Here is a 23,411-nt window from a genome sequence, read left to right as displayed (position 1 = left end):
CTTTGGGACATTTATCCCCACAATTTACAATGAAATAGGATCATTACGTAAGCACTTGCAGCTCTAGCACTGCTAACGCTAGATGTGCCAGCCCTTTGCCATGGCAGGAAACACGTTTGGATCATCTCACGAGTGGAAAAGAGGTGTATTTTTCACTTTTATGAATATGCTTGCTGAGGTTTTCTTGCAAGCTACTGTGGTTGACGTGAGCTGTCTTACAGCAATAGAATGACTTTACATGCATTGCGAGAAAGTTTCTTGAAACACAACAATTTATTCTCCATTCCAATAGACCTTGAAATGAGACAATGCCGTTGAGTGATTCACGATGAGCACCTGTACCCTCCAAAGCTGAAAATGTGTGACCTGGAAACAGCAGGTTAGGAGAAAAGTGGTAAGAAAGGGTTCAGTAGCAGAAATGCAGGCTGTGTAATGCTGCGGTAACACTTAAAAGGCCGTGGAAAATTAAAGGGACAAATAACAAGCCATTGAACACAGCATGATGAAGTAGCAACATCAATGCATACCAGACATGCCAGCAAACAATACAAATTGAGAATTGCGCCACAATGAAAACTGACCACTATTTATGCAATCCAAAGATTTCTAACAGAACCGCAAAGCATTCAGTGAGAATCTAAATGGCTGTCAAGGAAAGCCTGAGACAATTTTTGTCTGAACAGCACCAGTTACAATGCAATTGGTGCCAAACAGAACTCCGGAATACTTCCCACTCTCCCAAAGAAAAGATGGAATTCTAATTTGCACTGGCTGTTTTACACACAGGATACTGTGAGTAAATTAGCACATTTCAGTTTGAAAGCAATGGTCGAAGTGTTGAGGGCTTCTGGATTGCCTCCTATGCAGCTGCAGCCACGCTCATCTCGGCATAGCTTCCGAGTGGCTCTCCGCACTTGTACACTGGATTGTGGACTTCAAATGACCATATATGACCCTTATGGTGTCATGTCAAAGGTATATGATAGGTTCTCTTGAATATCAGTAAGGCATGGCTGCAGTGGCATGACTACATACCAAATTTTTCGAAAAAGAGTTCATGGTGGTGGTGTGACTGCGTTATATATATCTAAATTAGATCAGCATACTGCTGTGCTGTATCAGTTGAAGTGTTGGCTGTCAGCTTTGTTCCTGTTAATATAGTGCTAATAAAAAAAAAAAGAGTACTTTCAGTACCTACACAACCTGAATTTAGCACTGAATTAAACATTTCAGCAATAGACTAGGAAACACAAGGTAAAAATGGCCCCACGGTCTTCTCGAGAATGATTCAACACCAACAGGCCATCAACGCTTCGGTACAAAACTTTGAAATGGGGGTAGGGCTCTCACCAATGTCAACTTTTCGTGTCTTCGGCTTTGCCTCTTGCACCTGTGAAATATCGGTCCCTGAACTTGTCAGCTGCAGATGACATGACGGCACACGATGTCTCCTGTGACAAATGAAATGAAGCTGCTTTTACATGATGCAGACTTGCACAGCAGAAAAGTTTAATCAGCTTTGGAGCTTGGTAGCCATTAACCAAGAAAACTACTATGTTGCAACCCTGTTAAGAACACCTACACACGTCACACCCACTGCATTATCTTAGCCGCTGTATAGCACAGGGCTGCCGAGCCCAAGGTCACAGATTTGAATCCAGACGGCGCCAGCCTGCTCTTCCAAGGGAGGTGAAAACAAAATATGCCTGTGTTCTGTGCAATGCCAATACCCATTACTCCAGCGCGGCACAGCAGCCGAGGCTGCGAAATTTTTCATGGAACGCATCGTCCTCCGCCATGGCGCTCCAGCACTAATTATCACGGATAGAGGCACCGCTTTCACTGCCAAACTCTTGGAATCCCTCATGCAGCTGAGTGGCACTACTCACAGGAAAACAACCGCCTACCATCCCCAGACGAATGGCCTGACCGAGCGCCTCAACAAAACTCTCGTCGACATGCTGTCCATGTATGTTGACGTTGAGCATTGATCTTGGGACGATATCCTGCCATATATTACTTTCGCGTATAACACGGCTCAACAGGAAACCACGCGGAGGACGCCCTTCTGTCTGTTGTACGGCCGCGAAGTGTCGACAATGTTGGAAGCAATGCTGCCCCATGATGGCCGCGACCCCAACGTTGGCGCCGAGGAGTTCACGCTTCGCGCAGAAGAAGCTCGACAACTTGCAAGAGTGCGCATCCTGAACCAACAAGACCGTGACGCCCGACGTTACAACCGCCGCCACAGACTGATGACGTTCGCCCCGGACGACAAAGTGTGGGTATGGACCCCCATTCGACGTTGTGGCCTTTCCGAAAAACTGCTCAAGCAGTATTTCGGCCCCTATCGAGTTCTCCGTCAGCTAAGCGACGTAACCTATGAAGTTCTCCCGGATGGGGCTTCCCGGACTACTCGCCGTCAGCAGAGACGAGAGATTGTTCATGTAGTGCGGATGAAGCCCTATTTTTCGCGAGACATTCAGTGACTAAGTGCTGTGCGTTACTCTGTTTTTTTTTTTTTTGTTTCTTTCTCCCTATTTTCTTGTTAAAGCATCGGGCCGATGCTCTTTCCGAGAGGGAGGGTAGTGCCGCGTCTACAACAATAGCCGCTCGGCGGCTGTTCAGCACGCAGCTCGTGCGCCACGCTGTTCGCTGCTGAAGAAGACGAAGCTCGACGTTCCATCCTGGCCGTCTCGGTGTGCGCTGGCATCATCTCGGTGTTGGCGTTCCTCTGCCGTCTGGACGCGGCGCTACCTGTACCAACTGCTACGTGACACTAACAGCCTTCCACTACAGCTTTGGGAGGCAAAAGGGATTGATAACTGACAAAAACATGTCACGAGATCATGGTGAAAGTTAAGATCTTGCCTCATACTGAAGGAATCGACCGCTGTAATTTCAGAGAAACTAGGATTTATCATTTTAATTTGGCTCTGAAAATTGCATGAATGAATGCATGGATGTTACGAGCATCCCCTGTGAAATGTGGTGGTGGCAGGTTTCACCGTGCTCGGCATTGTTATTCTTTATATTTCTCTAACCAATCTATCTAATGGCACTATCTAAAAATTTGCCATTTTTCTTTACATATAAGTTCTACTGACTTTTACATTTGGCAAATTTTTAATCCTGAACTTGTATAAAATGAGCTGAAGTGTCATCCTGCAGTGAAACTTTGCCATTGTTTTATTCCATCAGGTGACCATATCTTGTATATTCAGTGCATAGTGTTTCTTTTTTTCTTTCAGAAGCAGAAGCGTTCATCATATTTTATTATTGTTTACACTCTCCACAGTGCCTTGTGCCTGTCGATGAAAAAGGTATGCTCCCTTTGAGTCTCCAATGAAGTGTTTGACCCTCTGTTACTAGATGGCATCAAATTTTGCATTTCTTGGTTGATGCAAAACCATAGTCCACTAAAACTGTTGTTGTTGAGGCGTACATGACTGCCTTAACTGCCCTGGGTATGGAAACTCAAATAGATGCTATACTATACTAAAACTGTCCAGTTACACTCTGCTGGGTTAGACTGTATTAGGTCTCGGTTCATAACTTTTGCCGGCATGATTGCGCTGGTCATAGTTTCCAGCATTGGGATACATAAAAGCAGCTGCATTCACCGACAGAAAAATTTTCAGTGAAAAGTGTTTACAGTCCTTTTAACAAAACAGTCGCGGAAGTGGGCACCTTGGAGACTAAGGTTCCCACTGTGCAAAAAAACAAAAAAAAGTCCTTAAAATTCAGTTGTAAGTCTCTTCAATCCCCATATACCGTAGTACCTACTCACACTGAGAGATCGACCCTTGCGACAGACACATGTATCATTGAAGAGAGAGTGGATGATGCTTACGTCGGGCTCGCTCGTTTTCTCCATGGTGATGAGCAGTCGAGACGAGTGCTTAGTGAGCGACTGCTCACTATAGGTTATTAGCTTAAGGCAAGGGTGCCGTGGAAGGATGGCTTCATTGAAGCTGCAAGAAAGGAAAGAGATAGAGAATCCTGTTTTGAAAATCAAGATACAATATATAGCAGGGTTCGGCAACTAAACTAAAAAGCACAAAGAATGCCATGCTGCCTCACTACAGAACAGAAAAGTGCTTCATTATGAAGTTATTTTTCCAGTAATCGCAGGCTTTCTAAAAATCGTTTCAATCAGGTGTCAGCTGTGAGTACTGCAAAGCACCATTGTGACAGAGCTCTACAGCTTCCGTGTGACATGAGGTCCCATGCGAAGTGAAGAGGCACAGATGCTCACTCTTCGTTGTAGATGGGCATCCAGAATACCAGCCTCCCATTGAGACACAAGTGGTGGGCACTGAAGTTGAGCAGGTCGCACATGACGTCCCTCAGGCAGTAGGACACCTTGGATGGAATGTGTTGTGCCGCTCTGAATTGGAAGGCAGAAAGATGGGAGGCAAGTCTGAGAAAAACTGAAGGGGACACTTCAGCTCTGCCATAAGGGTATTACATTACAGCGTTAAAGGTGCACTGAAGAGGATTCTGAGCATGTCTTTTTGCCGCAGGAACTCGATCCACACGTTCCTAGCATTCTTAGAAACAGTGACCTATTGCCCTGTGTGGCCGATTTCCCCAATTAAAACGAATTAACGTCCAGCTCCCGCCTTTTTTTTTTAATTCTGCCTCGTACGGTGGGCGGAGTCGACCAACGCATGGAGCGCCTTTCACCCAGTCCCGTGGAGGCTTTGCTTTCGCTTTATTTTGTTTTTTAGGTTTCCATGAATAAATAGTTTCATTCGCAGATAATAGAGCCGCAAAATAAGCCTGAAGAAATAAAAATACGCGCGGACTATTTGCTTCCACGGACTACTACGTATTACTCCGCCGATGGCAGAGCGGCAAGCCGCCACGGGACTGGGTGAAAGGCGCTCCACGCGTTGGTCGACTCCGCCCACCGTACGGGGGAGAATTAAAAAAAAAAGGCGGGAGACGGACGTTAATTCGATTTAATTGGCGAAATCGGCCACACAGGGCAGTAAATCGCAGTTTCCAAGAAAGCTCGGAACGTGTAGATCTAGTTCCCGCGGCAAAAAGACAAGTTCAGATTCCTCTTCAGTGCACCTTTAATGAATTGATGCCCATATATTGTATAAACTCGTGTAGGGGCCGCACTTTATTTTCAATTAGGGTGTGAATTTTGGAGGTGCGGGGCCCATACACGAATAAAAAAAAAGGAAAACCATATTTTTTTTTCTCTATTCCAAAACAGAGGGTGTGGCCGATACACGAGATTATAAGGTATGCAAAATTAGTCGTTCTTTACAATCATAGATCCCTGGAAGTCCTCGTACCACTCCTGGCGCAGTTGTGCAGTTGCCCTGTGATGGCGGGCGCTGACACCGATGGGGCTTGTGAGATCTAGGTCGCTCGGGAAAGCAACCTATCGTGCGGTTTGTTTACCATCTGGTGGATGGTTATGACAATGTCACAAGGTAATGTGACCTAAGTGGCCCACCTGCCCTCTAAAGTTGCTCCTCTGGTGATTTTTTGTGATTTTTACGTGGATTTTTTGCTTACCGCCAGCAACGCTGGCATTTCTGAGTAATGGGGTGCTTAATGCTGTTGCGTTAAAAATCTGCAAGCTAATAAATTCATACACTTCACAAAGGTGAATGAGTCGCATTGAGAGCATGACCAGTTAAATTACTGGGGTGCACGGCTGGCTTCCCATGGCGGTGCTCTTTGTGCCATGGAAGTCTACGGAGCAACCAAGGTTTCTCGTCTTGCCCCCGATAGCTTTGCAAGGATGAAATTACTGCACAAGCTTTAACTGGCAGTGCCAATGATGCTTCTCAAATTCACAGCCAGACTGCCCTGTACAATTTTAACAAAGGGTGTGTACCACCAAAGCAAGCCTGCAGAAAAGAAAGAATTCATGGGCTAGTTTTAGAAAAAACGAAACAGTTTGCTCGACGGAACGTCATCAGTTATATGGTATTGACATCAAGGAAAACTTGGAGATATGCTGCGTAAGCAAAGTGCACATGAAAGGGACCCTCTAATGCTGTTGAGTGATCCTGGCTGTGCTTCAGGTGAATTCTTAATGTAGTGTCCAAACAGATTCAAAAACCAACGCACACTAAAAGATGTTGAGACAGAAAAATCCAAAATACATGCAAGCAGTGTGCTACCGCAAACCTGGTTATTAAAAGGCTCTAATCTCTAGTCTTACTTTCCCAGTGACGCGATTAGGTGAACAAAGCGAAACTTACAGGTGGCCAGGAATGTCGTAAGTCTTGCGAGTGCCAATCCTTTCTGTAGCCTCGCGTATACCATAGGGCGCTAAATGAGAGGCAATGGAACATCACTGTTGTCAGTGTTGCACAGCACGGTTGCTGCAAGGCAACAAAGAAAACATACTTACGATCGGTGATGATGGCATCGAAGCGCATTTCTGTTCTCCATAATGGCAATGAAGCATCAGCTACCACAACCTCCACAAAGCGCTGTTCGCACCCGTACTGCTGCAGGTTCGCTTGCACACTCTCGTCATCCGCTCTCCGTTTTTCATTGCACCGACTTGGCTTGGCTAAGACACATGGAAACGAAAAGAAGAAACTCGCATTACCCATCACAAACTTGAGCCATGAGGTTTTTGCTCATGGTGAAGTTTTCTTACGAAAAATGAAGGCTTGCTGCAAGGAGCCTTGATTAAACCAACCACATACGCAAATTTTGGACTGCACTGTTACGAAACAAAACTCTGAGTGCAACTATTCATGACAATAACACATAAAATAACAAGTAGCGCTAACGGTATCACGACTTTTTGTGTGCTAACACTGGCATAAAAAAATACGCCAGATATTTCACGGAACAGACTACTTTCAAAATGACAGAATTAGCTGCCATCTTACAAGCACAATGATATGCAGTGATATGCAGGCGGCAAGGCTGTTCTACATCACACAGCCATGACGCTGTACTAGTGACCACTACTATTTTTCCATTGAGGGTTTGCTGTTTTGCAAGGCTCTTATTGCTCAATTTCTGAACACTAAAAAGAAGAGATAGAACTAGATAGAAACAGAGAAACAAAGACAGGAAAGAGGAATTGCAGAGTTGCGACTCGTAGAAGCAAGACAGCTGCCTGTTTAACGAGAAAGTCCCTTTCTTTCACTACTGTGTTAGTGGCGAAAAGTTTCAGGCATGAAAAATTATGAGCAATGTGCACTTGAGCCCCAGTGCTCATTATTTTGGTGCAGGGGGTTCAAGCTAAACTAGAGAAACTTTGGCCATCTACCCTAAAGTGGATATGAGTACTTCTATAGACTGAGGGTTCTCTAACCAGGATCTGTGGAACCCTTGAACTTCATGGATTGCTTTTCGGGTTCCCTGAGCACCTGGAGCCATGCATGCCTCAACTCCCACCCTTCCTTTAACCACTCTATTTCAGTACTGACTATATTGCAATTCCTTGTGGCAACAGAATGTATCACTATACAGCCAATCATTGTTAACTTTATCTCTCAGTATTTTTGAGGGGATGTGTATTCACATGCTCTTTTTTGCATACTAGGCAGGAAGTGACAGACGTCAAGACATGCAGGCTTATGGGCACATACTGAAAGCTGCTGGGGTTTCCCAATGTTAATAAGATTGATAACCTCTGCTTTGGACCAAAGGTAACACTGGCACCTGTAGGCATTGCACAGGCCTTGGCTTCACAAGGAAGCCATGAACCTTGCACAAGCAAAATATGAATATTATGGTTGGCTACCTGGTCAGCACAGATGAAATGTGTACCCAGCAGTATACTCAGTATACAAAATTAGTCACTTACCTTTCCCATGGAGGAGCATGTAGTCCAAGTCTGTACCCAAAACGTATGCTCCAAAAAAGGCCGCAGGGACTAGGAGACTACCTATAGCGAAAGAAAAAGAATGAAAAAAAAAAGTGCGTTATCGGACACACTGCACACGCTGATACAGAGCCACAGTGCAATGATGCCACAGTCACAAACAAATCAACAGGATCAATGAAGCTCGCCTGACGCTCTCATCACCACCTGTTTCTCTCTCTCTCAAAGTATGAGCAGTCTGCTCATAAAACCTCTTCTCCCCTTTAAATTACAGTTTTTACTATGTTATGCACTGAGGTCGCTTGACCAGTCAGCTGTTCGTTTACGGTCACAACAACACTATCACAAAGTCAGGGCAGCCAAAAACCGAATTCTGAAGGTTAGCAGGCCCAAATGGTACTTTCCAGCAACTGATCGTGTGACCACACGCAGGAAGTAAAACTTTCCAGGAGTCAACAATGTGACAACACAGATAATGCATGCTTTCAAATGTTGCTGCACAATGTTCAGCTACGATTAACTAGAGTACTGATGAAATCAGGCATTACCAAGCCAAAGGCAGTGCCCCAATGAAAAGTCCTTTGGGATTCACTGATATGTACTCTGTAATCTTTATATAATCTGCATGTAATCCGCCCATCCCTCATGTAATGCCCCACAACCGGGGCCTTTGAGGTAATAAATAAATAAATAAATAAATATGACCACAAAACGGCAATAGTGGCCCTAGAGGACATCCAGTGTATTTTGCAATCATTGGTTGGTGAAGTAATTCAGCAATGTGCATACACAAGGCTGAAAGATGCTAGTACTGTGGACTCCTGCTAATTTGAATTTGCTTGATTCAAACAGCCCTATAAACATTGTGTTAAAGGAACTACGAAATGGATTCAAATTTGCGGATAAATGTATTCACTGTGTAGAATGAATGCTTATCAGCATTCACACTTAAGTATGAGTCATTGGAACGAAGCCAGTGATTTATTATCTATTTCTAAAAAACAATGTTTTTTAAAAAATGTGCGCCGAATGATGTGCGAGCGGTGACGGCTTTTGGAACTATTTTTCTAAACGGTAAAAATCATGACTATGGTGATGCCATGGTGAGCGACAGGAAGCCCGGCGCTGCCATTCACTGCCAGCATGACATCACAGCTATATACGTCCGCTAGGGGGACAGCCGTCTGCCCTGCAGTCATCTCTGCGGCCGCCAAGCGCGATCGGACTACGGTCCCTTAGTCACACTGAAACACATTCCGCTTTCACACATTCTAGTGCACTTATGTACTCCTGTCACGTGTCTGATAATCAGATGGTTCACATTCAATCACCACAATTTTGCTGAACCATAAGCGTCTTTCTCCAAAAGAAATGAATGCATAGGTCTAAGAATTCAGACAAAATCAGTGGCTCATTGCGCTTCTAAGCACCGCTCATAAAGTGCGCGAAGAGCTGGAGCAAACTCACCGAGTTCCCTGAATGCAATGCATGTCAAAGATCAAGGGAAAAATCACAGAAAGCATCTAACACTCAAATACGCTACTGCAATTCATCGATGAACTATGCTGAAATTTAAGCTGAAATTTCTTTTTCACACATAACACTGTTCTGTGAAATGGTACCAACAATGTACAATTGTAGCAAACGCTCGTTAATTCGAACTTCAAGACCGCAAAAAATGCTAATATTATCGACTGACTCTAAAAAAGGTGTCAATAACTGCTTGCATAATGGTACATTTATTTGGTGAAAGAGTGGGCAATGGTTGCCTGATTTTAAGATGAAAACGGTGCGACAGTGACTGTTCTCTATGTTTCCATCAATGCTTTATTGCATGCTGGGAGCATCGAAGCAGTGCTGCTCCAAAATCATAAGGGCCTCCCGCATATTTCACAGTGCGAAGCCTTGGAGCTGCACTGCTATTGAGTCTCAACCACGACAAGCGGCACCGTCGTGTGTGAGGAGACTTTACCGCAAGAACAGCGAACAGCATTTGATGAGCCGGTAGTTTCAGCGCACTGGAAGAATGAAACCATGCAGATGTAAGAGAGCGCACCGAAAGCAGTGAGAGAAAAAAAAAAAATGGGAAAGAAAAACCAGCGATGCACCAATATGCGTTCGAAACGGAGCACAGCTGAGTTAGGTTGGCTGGTGATGCTGACGGGTCAAGCAGGCGTTGCTGCGGGCTGGCGCGAAACATAGAAAATTGAAACTGAAACTAAGTGGTCAGACTGTTCTTGGAGACAGGGCCATCCATTTTTCATCATGTGTCAGAGGTGCATGAGCGACTCTGCAACTTGGAACTTTGGTTTCAAGTAGGGCTATTTCAGCGATCTCTTGCCGCATCAGTCAAGCCTGGACGCGACCTGCCTTGGGGAGCCCGTTCGAATTAACCCGTGTGAGACTCATAACGTCCGAATTAGCAAGCGTCTGATACCAAAGACTTACAGAAGCGATGGCCGGGACTGAGCCGACAGCTCGAATTATCCAGATTTCCGAATTAACGGGGTCAAATTAACGAGCTTCTATTATGGAAGGACATTGTTTAGCACAGCTGAGGAATTAAATTTTTAACATGAGTTGTGTGAGGCATTGCAGAGACTCCCACTAAGGATCAGGTATTGCCGTATGTCACATTTGCAATCTACAATGCGGTGCAGGGATCAACACACCTTACACCGTTTCATCTCATTCAGAGGCGCAAAAGTTCAGACAACTGCTCCACGACAGTTACTTCACTCCACATGCTGAGCAATTGTATCAGTACACTAAGGAGACTTGTAAACTGGCCCAGGAGTGCATTGGGTAGCAAAAGAACACAGATGTACACTGCCAGAACCTTCTTCAAAGACAATCCCAGTACAAACTGCGCTAACAGCATGGTGCCAAACGTTTCCAGAAAGTGGCTCATCAGCAACTTCGAACCATACAATATCTTGCAACACATTAACAGTAACATTGATCACAAAGCTCTTATGGCTGGTGTTGACAGCCTTGCTGTTCACAGGCTTGCTTAGAGACTGGAAACGTATGCATAAAGCCCAGCTTCATAATGTGAAAAGTACTTTCACACTACTTCCAAGGGTGCCATTTGCCTTCACTCTCTAACTAGTGCCTTCACTCTCTAACTAGTGCCTTCATTTGCCTTCACTCTCTAACTTAACACAGCTCCAACCAAGAATCTAGTGTGAAGCCTCGGACTAAATCGGGTAAGCTCAGGTTAGTTTGGGGGAGTGCCGTGCAAGCTGCAGCCAATGAGAGGCTGACCTTGCCCAAACCTAGCAGGGAACAGCCTATGAAAAAATAAAATAAATATTGCCGTGACTGGGCTGCAAACCCGCAGTGGTGCGAACCCGCAGTAGTGCAAACAGATCAGCTTCGCTGGCCACTGCATGAGAGCACTGTGCTATCGCCGCAGCCAATCACGCCTCAAAATAAATTGCAACACACTCTCGTGCTCTGCACTGCACATTGTTGTCTTCATCAACCTCCATCGGCAGCGTGAACAGATCAGATCAGCTTAGCCTCAATCAGAGCTTAACCTGAGTCTAATATTGACGCCAGACGTGCCAACAACCCAGCAATGAGCCAACCAAGGTAACCAAACGATTTCGCACGTCTATTCGGTTTAACTATGTTAAAACCATACCACTTTTTTTCCTTTCTCAAATGCACTTTTGTTTGTCCCTTTGTCCTTTTGTTTGTCAGTGTACCTTCAAGCACTTTTTTTTTCCTCCTTTCTGCTTGACATGACTATACAGCAGACCCTCAGTGATATGACCATGGTTGATACAAATCCATTAAATTACATGGCTGAAAATGCACTGTTTAGAATGAGCACCGGGTGCGCTCGAACAACACTTTCCTACTATAAATTATGGGAACACATAAGCCGTGACAGCATGTGACCACCCACAGGCACTAAACGCTTCCCACACATTGCCGATGAGCGGTCTCCAGTCATGCATTCCGGTTTTTGTTTGTTTCGGATGGTAAAAGTTCAGGATGACAAGAATATTTTTCTTGACCTCGTGAGAGTCGTAAATCAAGGTTTTACTATAGTTTCATCAGCCTTCAAGGGGATAAACATGGTGTCATTGGCCAACACACTAAAGAATCATTGAGAAAGCAAATGCTTTCCCTCTCAAAAACAAGCACCATCACTGAGCCCGCAGCTCTCCATTAGAATGACCCTTCTCTTATTTAAGCATACGACAACATGATACAGTATAGATACCACGAAACAAACTATGTTTACTTTCTACCAACACAACACAACAAAGAGATGACAAAAGATACATACCAGATCCAACAAATGGATCCAGGATTAGGTGGTCCTTCTGAACTCTGGCCATGTTAGCCATTATCACAGACAGTGTAGGGTCCATGGACGTATTGGCAATAAACTTGCGCGTCTTGAGAGCCAGGTGACTCTTCAGAAACCTCTGACCATCGCAGACCTTCAAACGGCAAAAAATACAAGAACTGGTGAAATCATAAATGAGCCATCATATCAGATGTAGGTGGCAAAATGCTACACTGCAAGGTTTTGCTTGCTAATCATGCTGCCACCGCACAAGTTACACCACCAGGAAAAAAACACAGCCTGTTAGTGACACATTACCTATCACTGAATTTAACCAAGTTCAAGAAATCAACTTATGTTCTACACCAAATCCCGAACACTTCAGAGAGACCAATCACTACTCACAAGCAGGTTACCAATCAGCAGTCGGCATGACTGCTGGTACACTCAACTATGCATACAGACAAAAAAAAAGAGGCTAAAGCTACAGGTCTTGCAGTAGTTTAGCTTCTAGTACTATAGTTTGGTCTATGGTTTATGTGGGTTTAACGTCTCAAAGCGACTCACACTATGAGGGACGCCTTAGTGAAGGGCTCCAGAAATTTCGACCACCTGGGGTTCTTTAACGTGCCCTGACGTCGCACAGTACACGGGCCTCTAGAATTTTGTCTCCATCGAAATTCAACTGCCGCGGCTGGGATCTACAGCTTCTAAATCTAGTTCAGTTTTGCAATGCTAGATTAGTACAGGCTGCATTCCACTATAGCCACATGTGTCATATAAAATAATTTGCATGGTGCAATTAACAATGTTTACAACTGGCTTGTGCCTGGTGGCACTCGTGAACACTCTCAAGGTTCAGTTACAGTACACTTAAATACCCCCAAAAGCAGAAGGTTAGACAGCCGTCATTATTGCTCAGTTCATAGAGCATCGGACGAGAAATTAGGAGGTCGTAGGTTCGGATCCCACTGGTGGCACGTCGTTGTTTTTTCTTCAGCTTTCTGACCAATTATCTTTAAAATTATTATTACCCACCGGCGGCATGTGGTTGTTTTTTCTTCTGCTTTTCTAATCAATTACCTTTAAGAGATAACATATTCAGTAATATTCTAAATCGAACATCAGCACAAAATAAATAAATTAATTAAAAATCCCCTGTGCCCCTTGGTTTCTGTGGCTGTTGGCTTCTCTCATATTTATAACGAGCCCCTCATTCCCCTTTCCTTGTCTGCTTAATTGCTTAACGAGGGCCTCGGTTCTGGCAGCCTTGATGCCTTAGGAAGCATAAGAGGGTTCCCACACAGCTTCCACCCTCGCCGTTCGATGACGTTCTATGTCACATCAGCGGTTACTCAGGACGTGCTACGTCCGCCGCTTAAGAACGTGGGTGACGCTGGTGAACACTCCCAAGGTTAGGTTATTTGTAAACATAAATACCCCCGAAAGCAGAAGGTTTGACAGCCATCCCCGTAGCTCAGCGGTAGAGCACCGGATGCGTAATTTGGAGGTCGTGGGTTCGGATCCCACCGGCGCCATGTGGTTGTTTTTTCTTCTGCTTTTCTAATCAATTACCTTTAAGAGATAACATATTCAGTAATATTCTAAATCAAACAACAGCACAAAGTAAAAATCCCCTGTGCCCCTTGGTTTCTGTGGCTGTTGGCTTCTCTCATACCCTATTATCTGCCATTTATGAGTAGCATAGAAACACGTCCCCTGTGCTCCTTGGTTTCAGTGACTGTCAGCTCCCGTCCTGTATGTCATAACGAGCCCCTCTTTTTCCCTTCTCTTGTCTTGCTCAAGATCTGCAAAAAGCTTGTTTAAAAAATAGCCACATTCTGAGGTACCGTGTTAACATGTCAAACTGACTGCATACAGCAGCCATACATGATTGGTTGGTTTGTGGGGTTTAATGTCCCAAAGCGACTAAGGCTATGAGAGACGCCGTAGTGGAGGGCTCCGGAAATTTCGACCACCTGGGGTTCTTTAACGTGCACTGACATTGCACAGTACACGGGCCTCGAATTTCTCCTCCAAAGAAATTCAACCGCCGCGGCCGGGATTGAACCTGCATCTTTCGGGTCAGCAGCCGAGCACCATAACCACTGAGCCACCGCGGCGGCACTCAGCCATACATGAGAGAGTGCGCATGCACCTTCTGCTCTGCATTTGACAACTAATCTATTTCAATGTATGCAGCTACTGATACAAATTCATATTAGAAAGGACTACTACTGAGGCCCCTTAGTTATACCCAAGCCTACGCTGCGGAAACACATAACCAGCCCCCTTAGCAAATGTTGTGTCTTCACTGAAACTACAATGCTGAGAGAGGCTTCCAACACCCAACAGGTATCTCTAGATTCATCAAAGATTTAAGATGCTGCATCGAGACAACCTGCACCAGAAGTTGGCTCACATGCTGTTTACCGCTCGTCAGGGAAAGTGACCGAGCATGCAAGTTTAAATTTCTGTAGTGGAACTGTTATACGTATTATACGCTGACGACACCACAATTTATACCTCAGATTCAAGCGTTACAAATCTCATATCAAAACTTAATCATGACCTGAACAATCTTCTATCTTGGTGCAATCAACACAGTTTGACCATCAATTCTAGCAAAACGAAGTTCGTTGTTTTCAGCTCGCATCAACGGCAGTCACTTTCCATTCCTCCTGTCTCAATCGGTCAGTATCTAATAGAAGCTAGCGATTTCGCCTTATTTCTGGGTGTGCATTTGGACAGCAATCTAAAGTTTCACAAACACATAACCAGTATAAAGAAAAAAATGGCATACGGTTTGAGAATCCTTATTAAAGCTCGTTCGTATTTTTCTAACAGTACATTAATATCATTATATTATGCATTTATACATCCACACATCAGTTACTGTATAGTATGTTGGGGAACCACGTATGCTACTCATCTAAGATCATTGCAGATAATTCAAAATCAAGCCATTCGTATACTTACCTACAGTTCTTATTACACTGATGCAGCCTTCATTCTTCAGGATCATAACATCCTCTCCGTATCACAGCTTGTTAGATATTCTCTTGGCATTCTCATGTACAAACTTGTCAACAATCTAATCGCTCTTCCTCTCATACCACAGTGTTATCTTGTAAACGCCAACATAACTCGGTTCGCACTCAATAACAATATTGTTCTACCTAAAGTACGCACCAATTACGGGAAACAGGCAATTCATTTCTCATCAGTTGCTGTTTGGAACACTATACCGATAGAACTAAAAAATGCTCCTTCAATTTTCAACTTTAAAGCACACTTTAAAAGATCAATACTTAGCAATGAGCCCTAATTCTGATTAATTTGTTTTCATTTCTTCCTACATGCATTTTGCACTGCTTCATGATCTTCATTATAATTCAGTACGACATCAGCTTGCTTAGTTATGTACAACTTTATATATTTCGGTGGTCCTTTTTAATAGCTTTTATTTCTCTCCCATGTGTCTGCTTTAATTGTATCTCATACGTGTATATTCTGTTTTGTTTATTTATCTGATCTGTCGTATGCTGTTAAATGTTTTACTAGATGTATTTAATCAGGAGGTCCCATTACAGTCTCTGACTTCGGGACCTCCTTCTGCATAATAAGCTGTACTCTAAAAATGTATCAAGAAATAAAGACTGATTCTGATTCTGATTCGCACATTAATGAATTATTACATTTTTTTTTTTTTTTTACATTTGGAGCTCCATGCATCCTACCGGGAATAGGCACCGGCACAAGGCGCATGCTACCTGTGGCTGGGTTGAAACTACCTTGGACTTTGCAAATAGGTCGACCCCATGGATAGGTCAATCCCCCAATTTCAGATGTTCATGTTTAGAGCAAAAATGTTGACATATACAGAACTGAACCTAGTTATTGAATAGTGATGTACACATGCGCACCTGAATGCCCACACATTGCCATGTATCATTGTAGTGCTTGTTCGTTCACGCTCAAGGCTGCAGGAAAGGGTTGTTATCACTTTTGTTCGTGACGCGAGAAGCGACCGGACTAATCTCGATTGTTCACAGCCATGAACAGCTGCATCTACTTGTTTCTAGATTACTCTAGATGATCTTAACCTGTTATCTCGAAGTTTCCTTGCCGGCTTTAAATTGAACGATGCCGCGAGCAGCGGGCATTCGTAGACCGACGATTGACGAGCACGCTTGTTGCTTACGCCGCCACCGAGTGATTCAGTTCTTTTGCGGGCGCAAGTCAGCCCAAATAAAGAGCTGAATCACTCGGTGGCGGCGTAAGCAACAAGCGTGCTCGTCAATCGTCGGTCTACGAATGCCCGCTGCTCGCGGCATCGTTCAATCTAAAGCCGGCAAGGAAACTTCGAGATAACAGGTTGAGATCATCTAGAGTAATCTAGAAACAAGTAGATGCAGCTGTTCATGGCTGTGAACAATCGAGATTAGTCCGGTCGCTTCTCGCGTCACGAACAAAAGTGATAACAACCCTTTCCTGCAGCCTTGAGCGTGAACGAACAAGCACTACAATGATACACGGCAATATATTTAGTGAGTTTCGAAAACTCCCAGTTTTCTGTCATGTCACAGCTTGAAAAATAGCACTCAATATTCAGGTATATGTACCACTAAAGGTACGAGTGCTTCATGCCCCCAAATAGCCATTCGCTAAGGTTGCACTGATCCATGGTATTGAATCATTCAATCATTAATTACATGGACCGCCACTACTGCCTTTCCTCTGTAATTTCTCAAATAAAAAGCTTAAGGCATCAACTGTGCATAGGTACGTCGCTTACTGGTGTGCACATATCGGGCACTTGTGACAAGTCAGTGGAAAGAAAAAAAAAAAGACAGCTAATTTGTGTAGTCTGCCAAATGCCAATTAGGCATGCTAGCATTTTGGTTTCCACTCCAGTTTCGGTTCGAGCCACGGTTTTCAAGGTTCTGTACATTAAAAGATCACTAGGAGTCCTTATACCCTTCCTGGCGCAGTGGTGCAGCGGTTAAGGGGTGTGCCAGTGCCCTGCGATGGCAGGTGCTGCCACTGGTGGAGCTTGTGGGACCCAGATTGCCTTTCCCGAGCAACCTCTCGTGACCAATCATTAATGTCAATCAACTTGTCATGGTGAGCAGTTTGCTTGCAATAAGGTGGAAGGGTTATGACGATTTCACAAGGTCACGTGACCTGGTTGGCCCACCTAAGGCTGCCCACAACTTGATGGGCACACACAGAGAACGCACAAACTGACCGACCGCACTAAAGTGAACAGCACAAGGAGGTTTGTGGCGGTTTAGGTAGCTCACCCAGCGTCCGAAGAACACGGCATGTGGCTTCTCAGGGATGCAGTTTGGCACAATACCATAATATTCAATCAGGTGGTATATGTGGTCAGGATTTTCCAGTTTGATTGGTCCATTCAAAGGAAGGAAATCGAACTTCTGAAAGGGAACAAGACAAGAAGACACTGCTATTTTAGAGTAATACTGTAAGTCTAAAAAGAAAAGAGAAAACACCCAGCCTTTTTGCTGTCCCCCAGGGCAAAGAAGTGCCAACAGCTTTACTACATCTGCAAGGAGAATGTCCACGCCCCAAACTCCCCAGGTCCTATGACCACAGATGTCACATTGTGCTACACTGCTTGCATGGCTTGGTGTGCACCTCCAAAATAGGTTTCCAAAACACTGGCACATAGGCCACAAGCATGCCTGTTCTACATCATCAACAAGCTGTGTCTTACCCTACCTATTGTGGGGATGCACTCGTCCCCTGTGGTTCGCTTTCCCGCATCCTCAACTCGTTCTCTGTGGTTAGCTTCCCCACAATGCACCCTCCTCAGTTGTGTTACTTTAACTAACAGGGGAGGGCGCTCGCGTCGCAGCGACACTAGCGCCACGGATGGCGTGTTTGCTGCGCGTGCGCGGGGGAGAGACGGGTCTTTTCTGCTCGGCATCGGGGAAAGCGCATGGATGTGTCGCACGCAGCTCCGCTCTTCGTCGGCTAGCGAGAACCCTCGTGGGGAGGAACGTTCACCCCGCATCGCATCTTGCCCGGCCTCGGAGTTTTCCTTTGCCCTACCGTGGGCGAACATTCGCTCGTAACCATGCTGGTGAGTCAGACGCCCTCGATTCCTCAGTGTATTTTGTTGCTAGCTGGCGTTATTGTTGTAGCAATAAATGCCTTGTTTGGGTCAGCCAGTGTGTTGTTCCTTTGTTCCCGTAGAGCAAGGCCCGCCGTGGTTGGCGTGCGCTCGGTAGCGTACACGATCATGGGGCGGGATCCGTGCGATTTTTAACTGGGTCAGCCGCGGTTAAATGGGGAGAACGTGTTTATCTCCCCAATAAAACCCCCCAATATATATATTAACAAAAAGGTGTTTATTGGCTTTAGTCCCAGCCTTTTGCCACCATGGCAACGACGCATGACAGACAAGCCAGTACCATGACTGCCCATGACATTGGTGCAGCACTTTTTGAAAATACCCCATTGCCAGCCCACGCAGCCCTGACCGAGCTGTATAATGTTATCAGTGGCCACCAGGTGGAAGCGATTTTTCGATCATGACATACTGTGATGGCAACATCGTTTACTGTCCCTCACACAGTTATGGCAGTGAAGTTATTTTCATAAAGTTGGTTCATCGCCAGTGTGTCCAGGTGCTGGTTGCTGTGCACCCACACTTTTACAGTGGCAGCCATACTCAAGTTCTGAGCAGTTAAGCCTTGAAGCAGATATAGTTGCTCAAAATGTACTGTGTGGGATCCACAATCTGAATAAATTCTTGCTAAGCTTTCATGGGGTCAACAAGCTGTTGATGATGCCAGTGAACATGTCATTCGAGAAAGCAGACACCTGTAACATGTCTTGCAGCTGCTATTGTTAACCTAAATATTGCCAACTTTGCTTTTCCAATTGCAAGATGGTGCTGAAAAGTTTCTAGATAACTCAAAGCAAACACAATCCATGGTGGCAATGGGCTAGTTTGCAAAAAAAAAGAGGTAAATTAAAAACGCAATGGGTCAAGCAACATTAAACGGCATGACACTAGGCATTCAGAGACTACAAGGCAATCTTTTTGCAAATGATATTTCCACTGTAAAACTATTTCATTATTCTTTTTCTGGCAGTGGCTGTATGGACACAATCGTAACATAGAATAAGACCATAATTTTTGCAACAGCGCTACACAACGAGGACAACGAGCAAAGAGTGACACAAAGACGGCGCCGTCTTTGTGTCACTCTTTGCTCGTTGTGTAGCGCTGTAGCAAAAATTATGAATCAGTACCAACTCGCCAAGACTTCCATTCTTCTGTAGAAAAAGACCATTCTGTTGCGCTATGAGCCAAACTAACCATCAGAGAAACGAGTTGTCGTGATCTAGTCAGCTTCATACAGTACACTATACTCTCAAACAAAGCCTGCTGCACTTATTTTGGAAGTTATGCAGAATGAAATGAGCTACAACCAGCATCACACGAATGAATACAAATGAAATGTTTATAATGTAAACCATCAGAGAAACGAGTTGTCGTGATCTAGTCAGCTTCATACAGTACACTATACTCTCAAACAAAGCCTGCTGCATTTATTTTGGAAGTTATGCAGAATGAAATGAGCTACAACCAGCATCATACGAATGAATACAAATGAAATGTTTATAATGTAAATTTGAACCATCAAGAACGTTTTGTAAGCACGCACTAGGTTCTAGACATAATTTGACGTCAGCATTTTTTATGTGCTTAGTGCTCCTCCCATTCACCGGTGGACGTTTTTTTATCTGACACAGATTATTTGGCCAACTGTACCAAAGTGAACTTGTACAGGATGAGCAAACCTAGCCGCTTTCTATTTTTAATGCCATTTTCAAGGTCCCACTGCAGGTACAAGGGCACCGAATTCACTCTTCCCATGACTTTAAAGGGAAATAGAGGGAAACCTACTTTGGCCTCTTTTTGTAGATTGCCACGTACTAATAACAAAGAAAGTAATTTCGCCGAAAGCTGAGCTTTTGCAAGCTAGAAAAGGCCAAACAATTAAACATTGGTATCACCACCATTAGCTGTCCTTGCAAACAAACCACCGTGATGTCAAGGCCAATTTTTGTATGCGAATCTACGAGGGTACGCTACACTGCCATTTACTTCCAAACGGTGATCATGGAGTTGTTTTTGGTCTTAAAGTCACGAGCTTGGATTGAGAGGCAAGGAAGAACAAAGTCCCAATTTGCAAATCCGATTTCTCACCAATAATGTCTTTTCCGCTGCACAACAAACAACACAGCCAAACAACCGAGTTACACTGAAAACAAAAACTGTATGGAGCTGTCCGTAGAGTGCCTTTCTCTCTAATGTCTCTCGCCGCCGCGGTGGCTCAGTGGTATGGTGCTCGGCTGCTGACCCGAAAGACGCGGGTTCGATCCCGGCCGCGGCGGCCGGAATTTCTTTGGAGGAGAAATTCTAGAGGCCCGTGTACTGTGCGATGTCGGTGCACGTTAAAGAACCCCAGGTGGTCGAAATTTCCGGAGCCCTCCACTACGGTGTCTCTCATAGCCTTAGTCGCTTTGGGATGCTAAACCCCATAAACCAACCAACCTCTAATGTCTCTCACTGCTGTGGGACTTTATGCATCGCCTCATGCTACGAAGAACCTTTGTATCCTTGGAAGAGGATCATTTTAATCCACCAGCAAACGGTTCCTGCACAGTAATTAACACCTGCTTGAAAATGATACTGAGCTCAGAGTGCTTTCTGGTTATTTCCAGAACCCATTTTCCCCTGCTAAACGCTCGTACAAAAAGAAGGAGAGGAGAAAGATAAGAATGTCATAAACGCAAAGAAGAAAAGAAAAGGCAGGGAAACTGCCTTCGGACAATGCAGCAGCTTACTTCTATCTTTTCAACTTTGACCTCCCTGGGTACTTTCCTCTTGCCAAAGACTTCCACGCTGAACTTGAAAGATTGGTCTGCACCGCCATAGGCGTCCTGAAACGTAATAAATACTAAGTACCACGAAAGGATTTAAAGCTGACTTTCGATGCGGCAGAAAAGAGGTACCAACCCAAAACTTGGCAGGAAACTTTTTGACTTGATCACAAACATCATCGATATCTCCAGCGTGGGCCCAAAGTTCAGTGATGGTCCTATGCGATAATAAAAAAGTTGTTCGTGTGACAAGACACGCTGGTCACGATTACAGTACGTACAAGATCAAAAGTGTATAGTCAATATCGACCACACAGCAATGCGTTTGATCAAGGTGAAAAATTGAAAGCGTTGATTGCGTTTGAATAAAGCCATGAAAATTAACCAACTTTATTCACTAGTAAATTTTTGTTTCAGGCTAAACCACAACATACCGTATCAGCACGCTCCGTGACGCCAGTTTCCTTGCGTCATCTTCTGACGGCAGCTCAACGATTGCGTACGGCTGAAAAGGAAAAGTCGCAGCAGTGCTAGTCCGGTCCACTTATTTGAAGGCTTAAAGTAGACAGGTCAGTACCTCTCCTTTCGGTTGTTCCAGGAACTTGACAGTGACACCGAACATGGATGCAATCGCATGAAGCTCCTGAAAACAACAAGCAGCAATGTCAGCGGTCAGACAGAAAGCAACGGTTTGCAAATGAAACTTACGGGCATCCTGAAAGGCACGTGCTCGTGAGCGAACCATATCAAATATTTTGTTCCCTTTCCGATCATTTCAGCAGCCGGACCACATGCGCGAGCACGAACGTAAACAAACCCCACACTCGACTATGACTTGAGCTTGGCTTGGCTTTTGCATGCTTAGCGCGCCACAGTTTAGTCGATTCAGTTGGAATATACTGACTTAATGAGTTGGATGTTTCAAAACTAGTTCATACTCCATGACGCAGTTTTTTCCATGACTGATTGGTTTGGTTTATGGGGGTTTAACGACCAAAGCGGCTCAGGCTATGAGGGACGCCGTAGTGAAGGGCTCCGAAAATTTCAACCTCCTATGGTTCTTCAACGTGCACCGACACCGTGCAGTACACGGTGAAGTCCAGTCTAACCTCCTTCCTGTGGCCGAAGATTAGAGAATTTCGTAAAAGAAGGAAACTCTCTCCATAATGAATTTTGTTACCCTTCCCTAGCAGCATTACTGAGACACGAAACATGATTAGGCAGTGTGGTCGCGGGCACAGTAACCAGGTGATCTTGGTAACCGGCACAGCAAACGGCTTAGCAGCCCTGATCTGACGGTCTCTCCCAGTATGGGGGACGCAAAGCTCTTTACTGAATAAAATGTCTACCACCACCTGTCAACCAAACTTCTATTTACCCTGAAAAACAGAAACAATGACATCAGTGAAAAGCAAGCGTTCATCAGTGCTATTTGATCTAAGAGTTGTGTGCATGGAGCTTATACTTAATTTGCGTGTTCAAGACCAAGCGAGTTCAGTTTATGCGCCATTATTTCACTGTGAGGATGCACGTGCTTTTACCATGTCTGAAACCTGACACTACGATGCATCATCACTGTAGGTGATAGCCATGTTCTTGGGACACAACAAAGAGGATTTTTTTTCTTGAGCCCTAATGTCAATCCAGCCACGCTGAATCGCTTTCGTAAAATGGATTCTGAAATGAAAAATTCCTTACAGTCACACATCATAATATGCTGTAACAAAGCCACACATTCTCATTTCAGTTTATACTAGAACAAGCAATATAATACAACAACAGACAAGTTCTTGCCAGGTAGAAACACACAAGTAGGAGAAATTCAAAGGACTGGTGCAAAGCAAGGAAGTAGATCAGGCACAGAGAGAAGGAAAGCAACATAACGGTTATGAAAGAGGAAACATACTAAAGTCAATGTGTTGACTGTCATTGCCCCTATAGGTAGGGGATGAAGCTGATAAACATTTCTTTCTCTGAACATCTAGCAACACTACGAGATGAAGAAGACAAGTCATCCCTGCTTATTTTTCACAATGGGAGCGAACAATATTGACAGAAGCGAAAGTAAGCTTCCGAAGATACTCTTTTATTGTTCCTTCCCCCTTCTTTTGCTCCTGAGTGAGTCTCCTCCCTCTAGTGAATGCCTTGAGTAGCACAATAAAATGAAAAACAAGACTTGCAAATGGCATACAAACATGATAGACATGATGTCTTTTTCGCACACCCGCTCTGCACATACACACTTTCCTCCTCTACCTTTTCCCATACTCCACTAGGTGAAAACAAAAATGCCAGCTCATAGACTGCAAGCAGTCTGAGCTGCAAAGTGGTAGCTGCAAGTGCAGGCCTGCCACTCCA

The 23,411-nt window shown here is 44.5% G+C and overlaps 1 protein-coding gene across 1 annotated transcript; it reads right to left on the bottom strand.

Annotated features, from left to right (window-relative positions):
* Positions 1 to 254: 254 nt before the first annotated feature.
* On the bottom strand, positions 255 to 22,596 carry LOC149371391 (tRNA (guanine(10)-N(2))-methyltransferase TRMT11). Its single transcript, XM_089565642.1, has 14 exons — positions 21,762 to 22,596; positions 21,631 to 21,696; positions 21,488 to 21,558; positions 21,190 to 21,271; positions 21,018 to 21,113; positions 17,435 to 17,569; positions 12,126 to 12,282; positions 7,805 to 7,885; positions 6,386 to 6,550; positions 6,234 to 6,303; positions 4,259 to 4,390; positions 3,854 to 3,974; positions 1,351 to 1,451; positions 255 to 366 (listed from the first exon to the last, which is right to left on the bottom strand). Exons 1-13 carry the CDS (start codon positions 21,825 to 21,827, stop codon positions 1,356 to 1,358), a joined length of 1,338 nt encoding a protein of 445 aa, XP_089421768.1. The 5' UTR covers positions 21,828 to 22,596; the 3' UTR covers positions 255 to 366; positions 1,351 to 1,355.
* Between the last annotated feature and the right edge of the window lie 815 nt (positions 22,597 to 23,411).

Source organism: Amblyomma mixtum, chromosome 1 (genome assembly GCF_055824585.1).
Source record: "Amblyomma mixtum isolate Tamu chromosome 1, ASM5582458v1, whole genome shotgun sequence".
Classification (NCBI taxonomy): domain Eukaryota; kingdom Metazoa; phylum Arthropoda; class Arachnida; order Ixodida; family Ixodidae; genus Amblyomma; species Amblyomma mixtum.
This window is presented reverse-complemented; position numbering and strand designations above follow the sequence as displayed.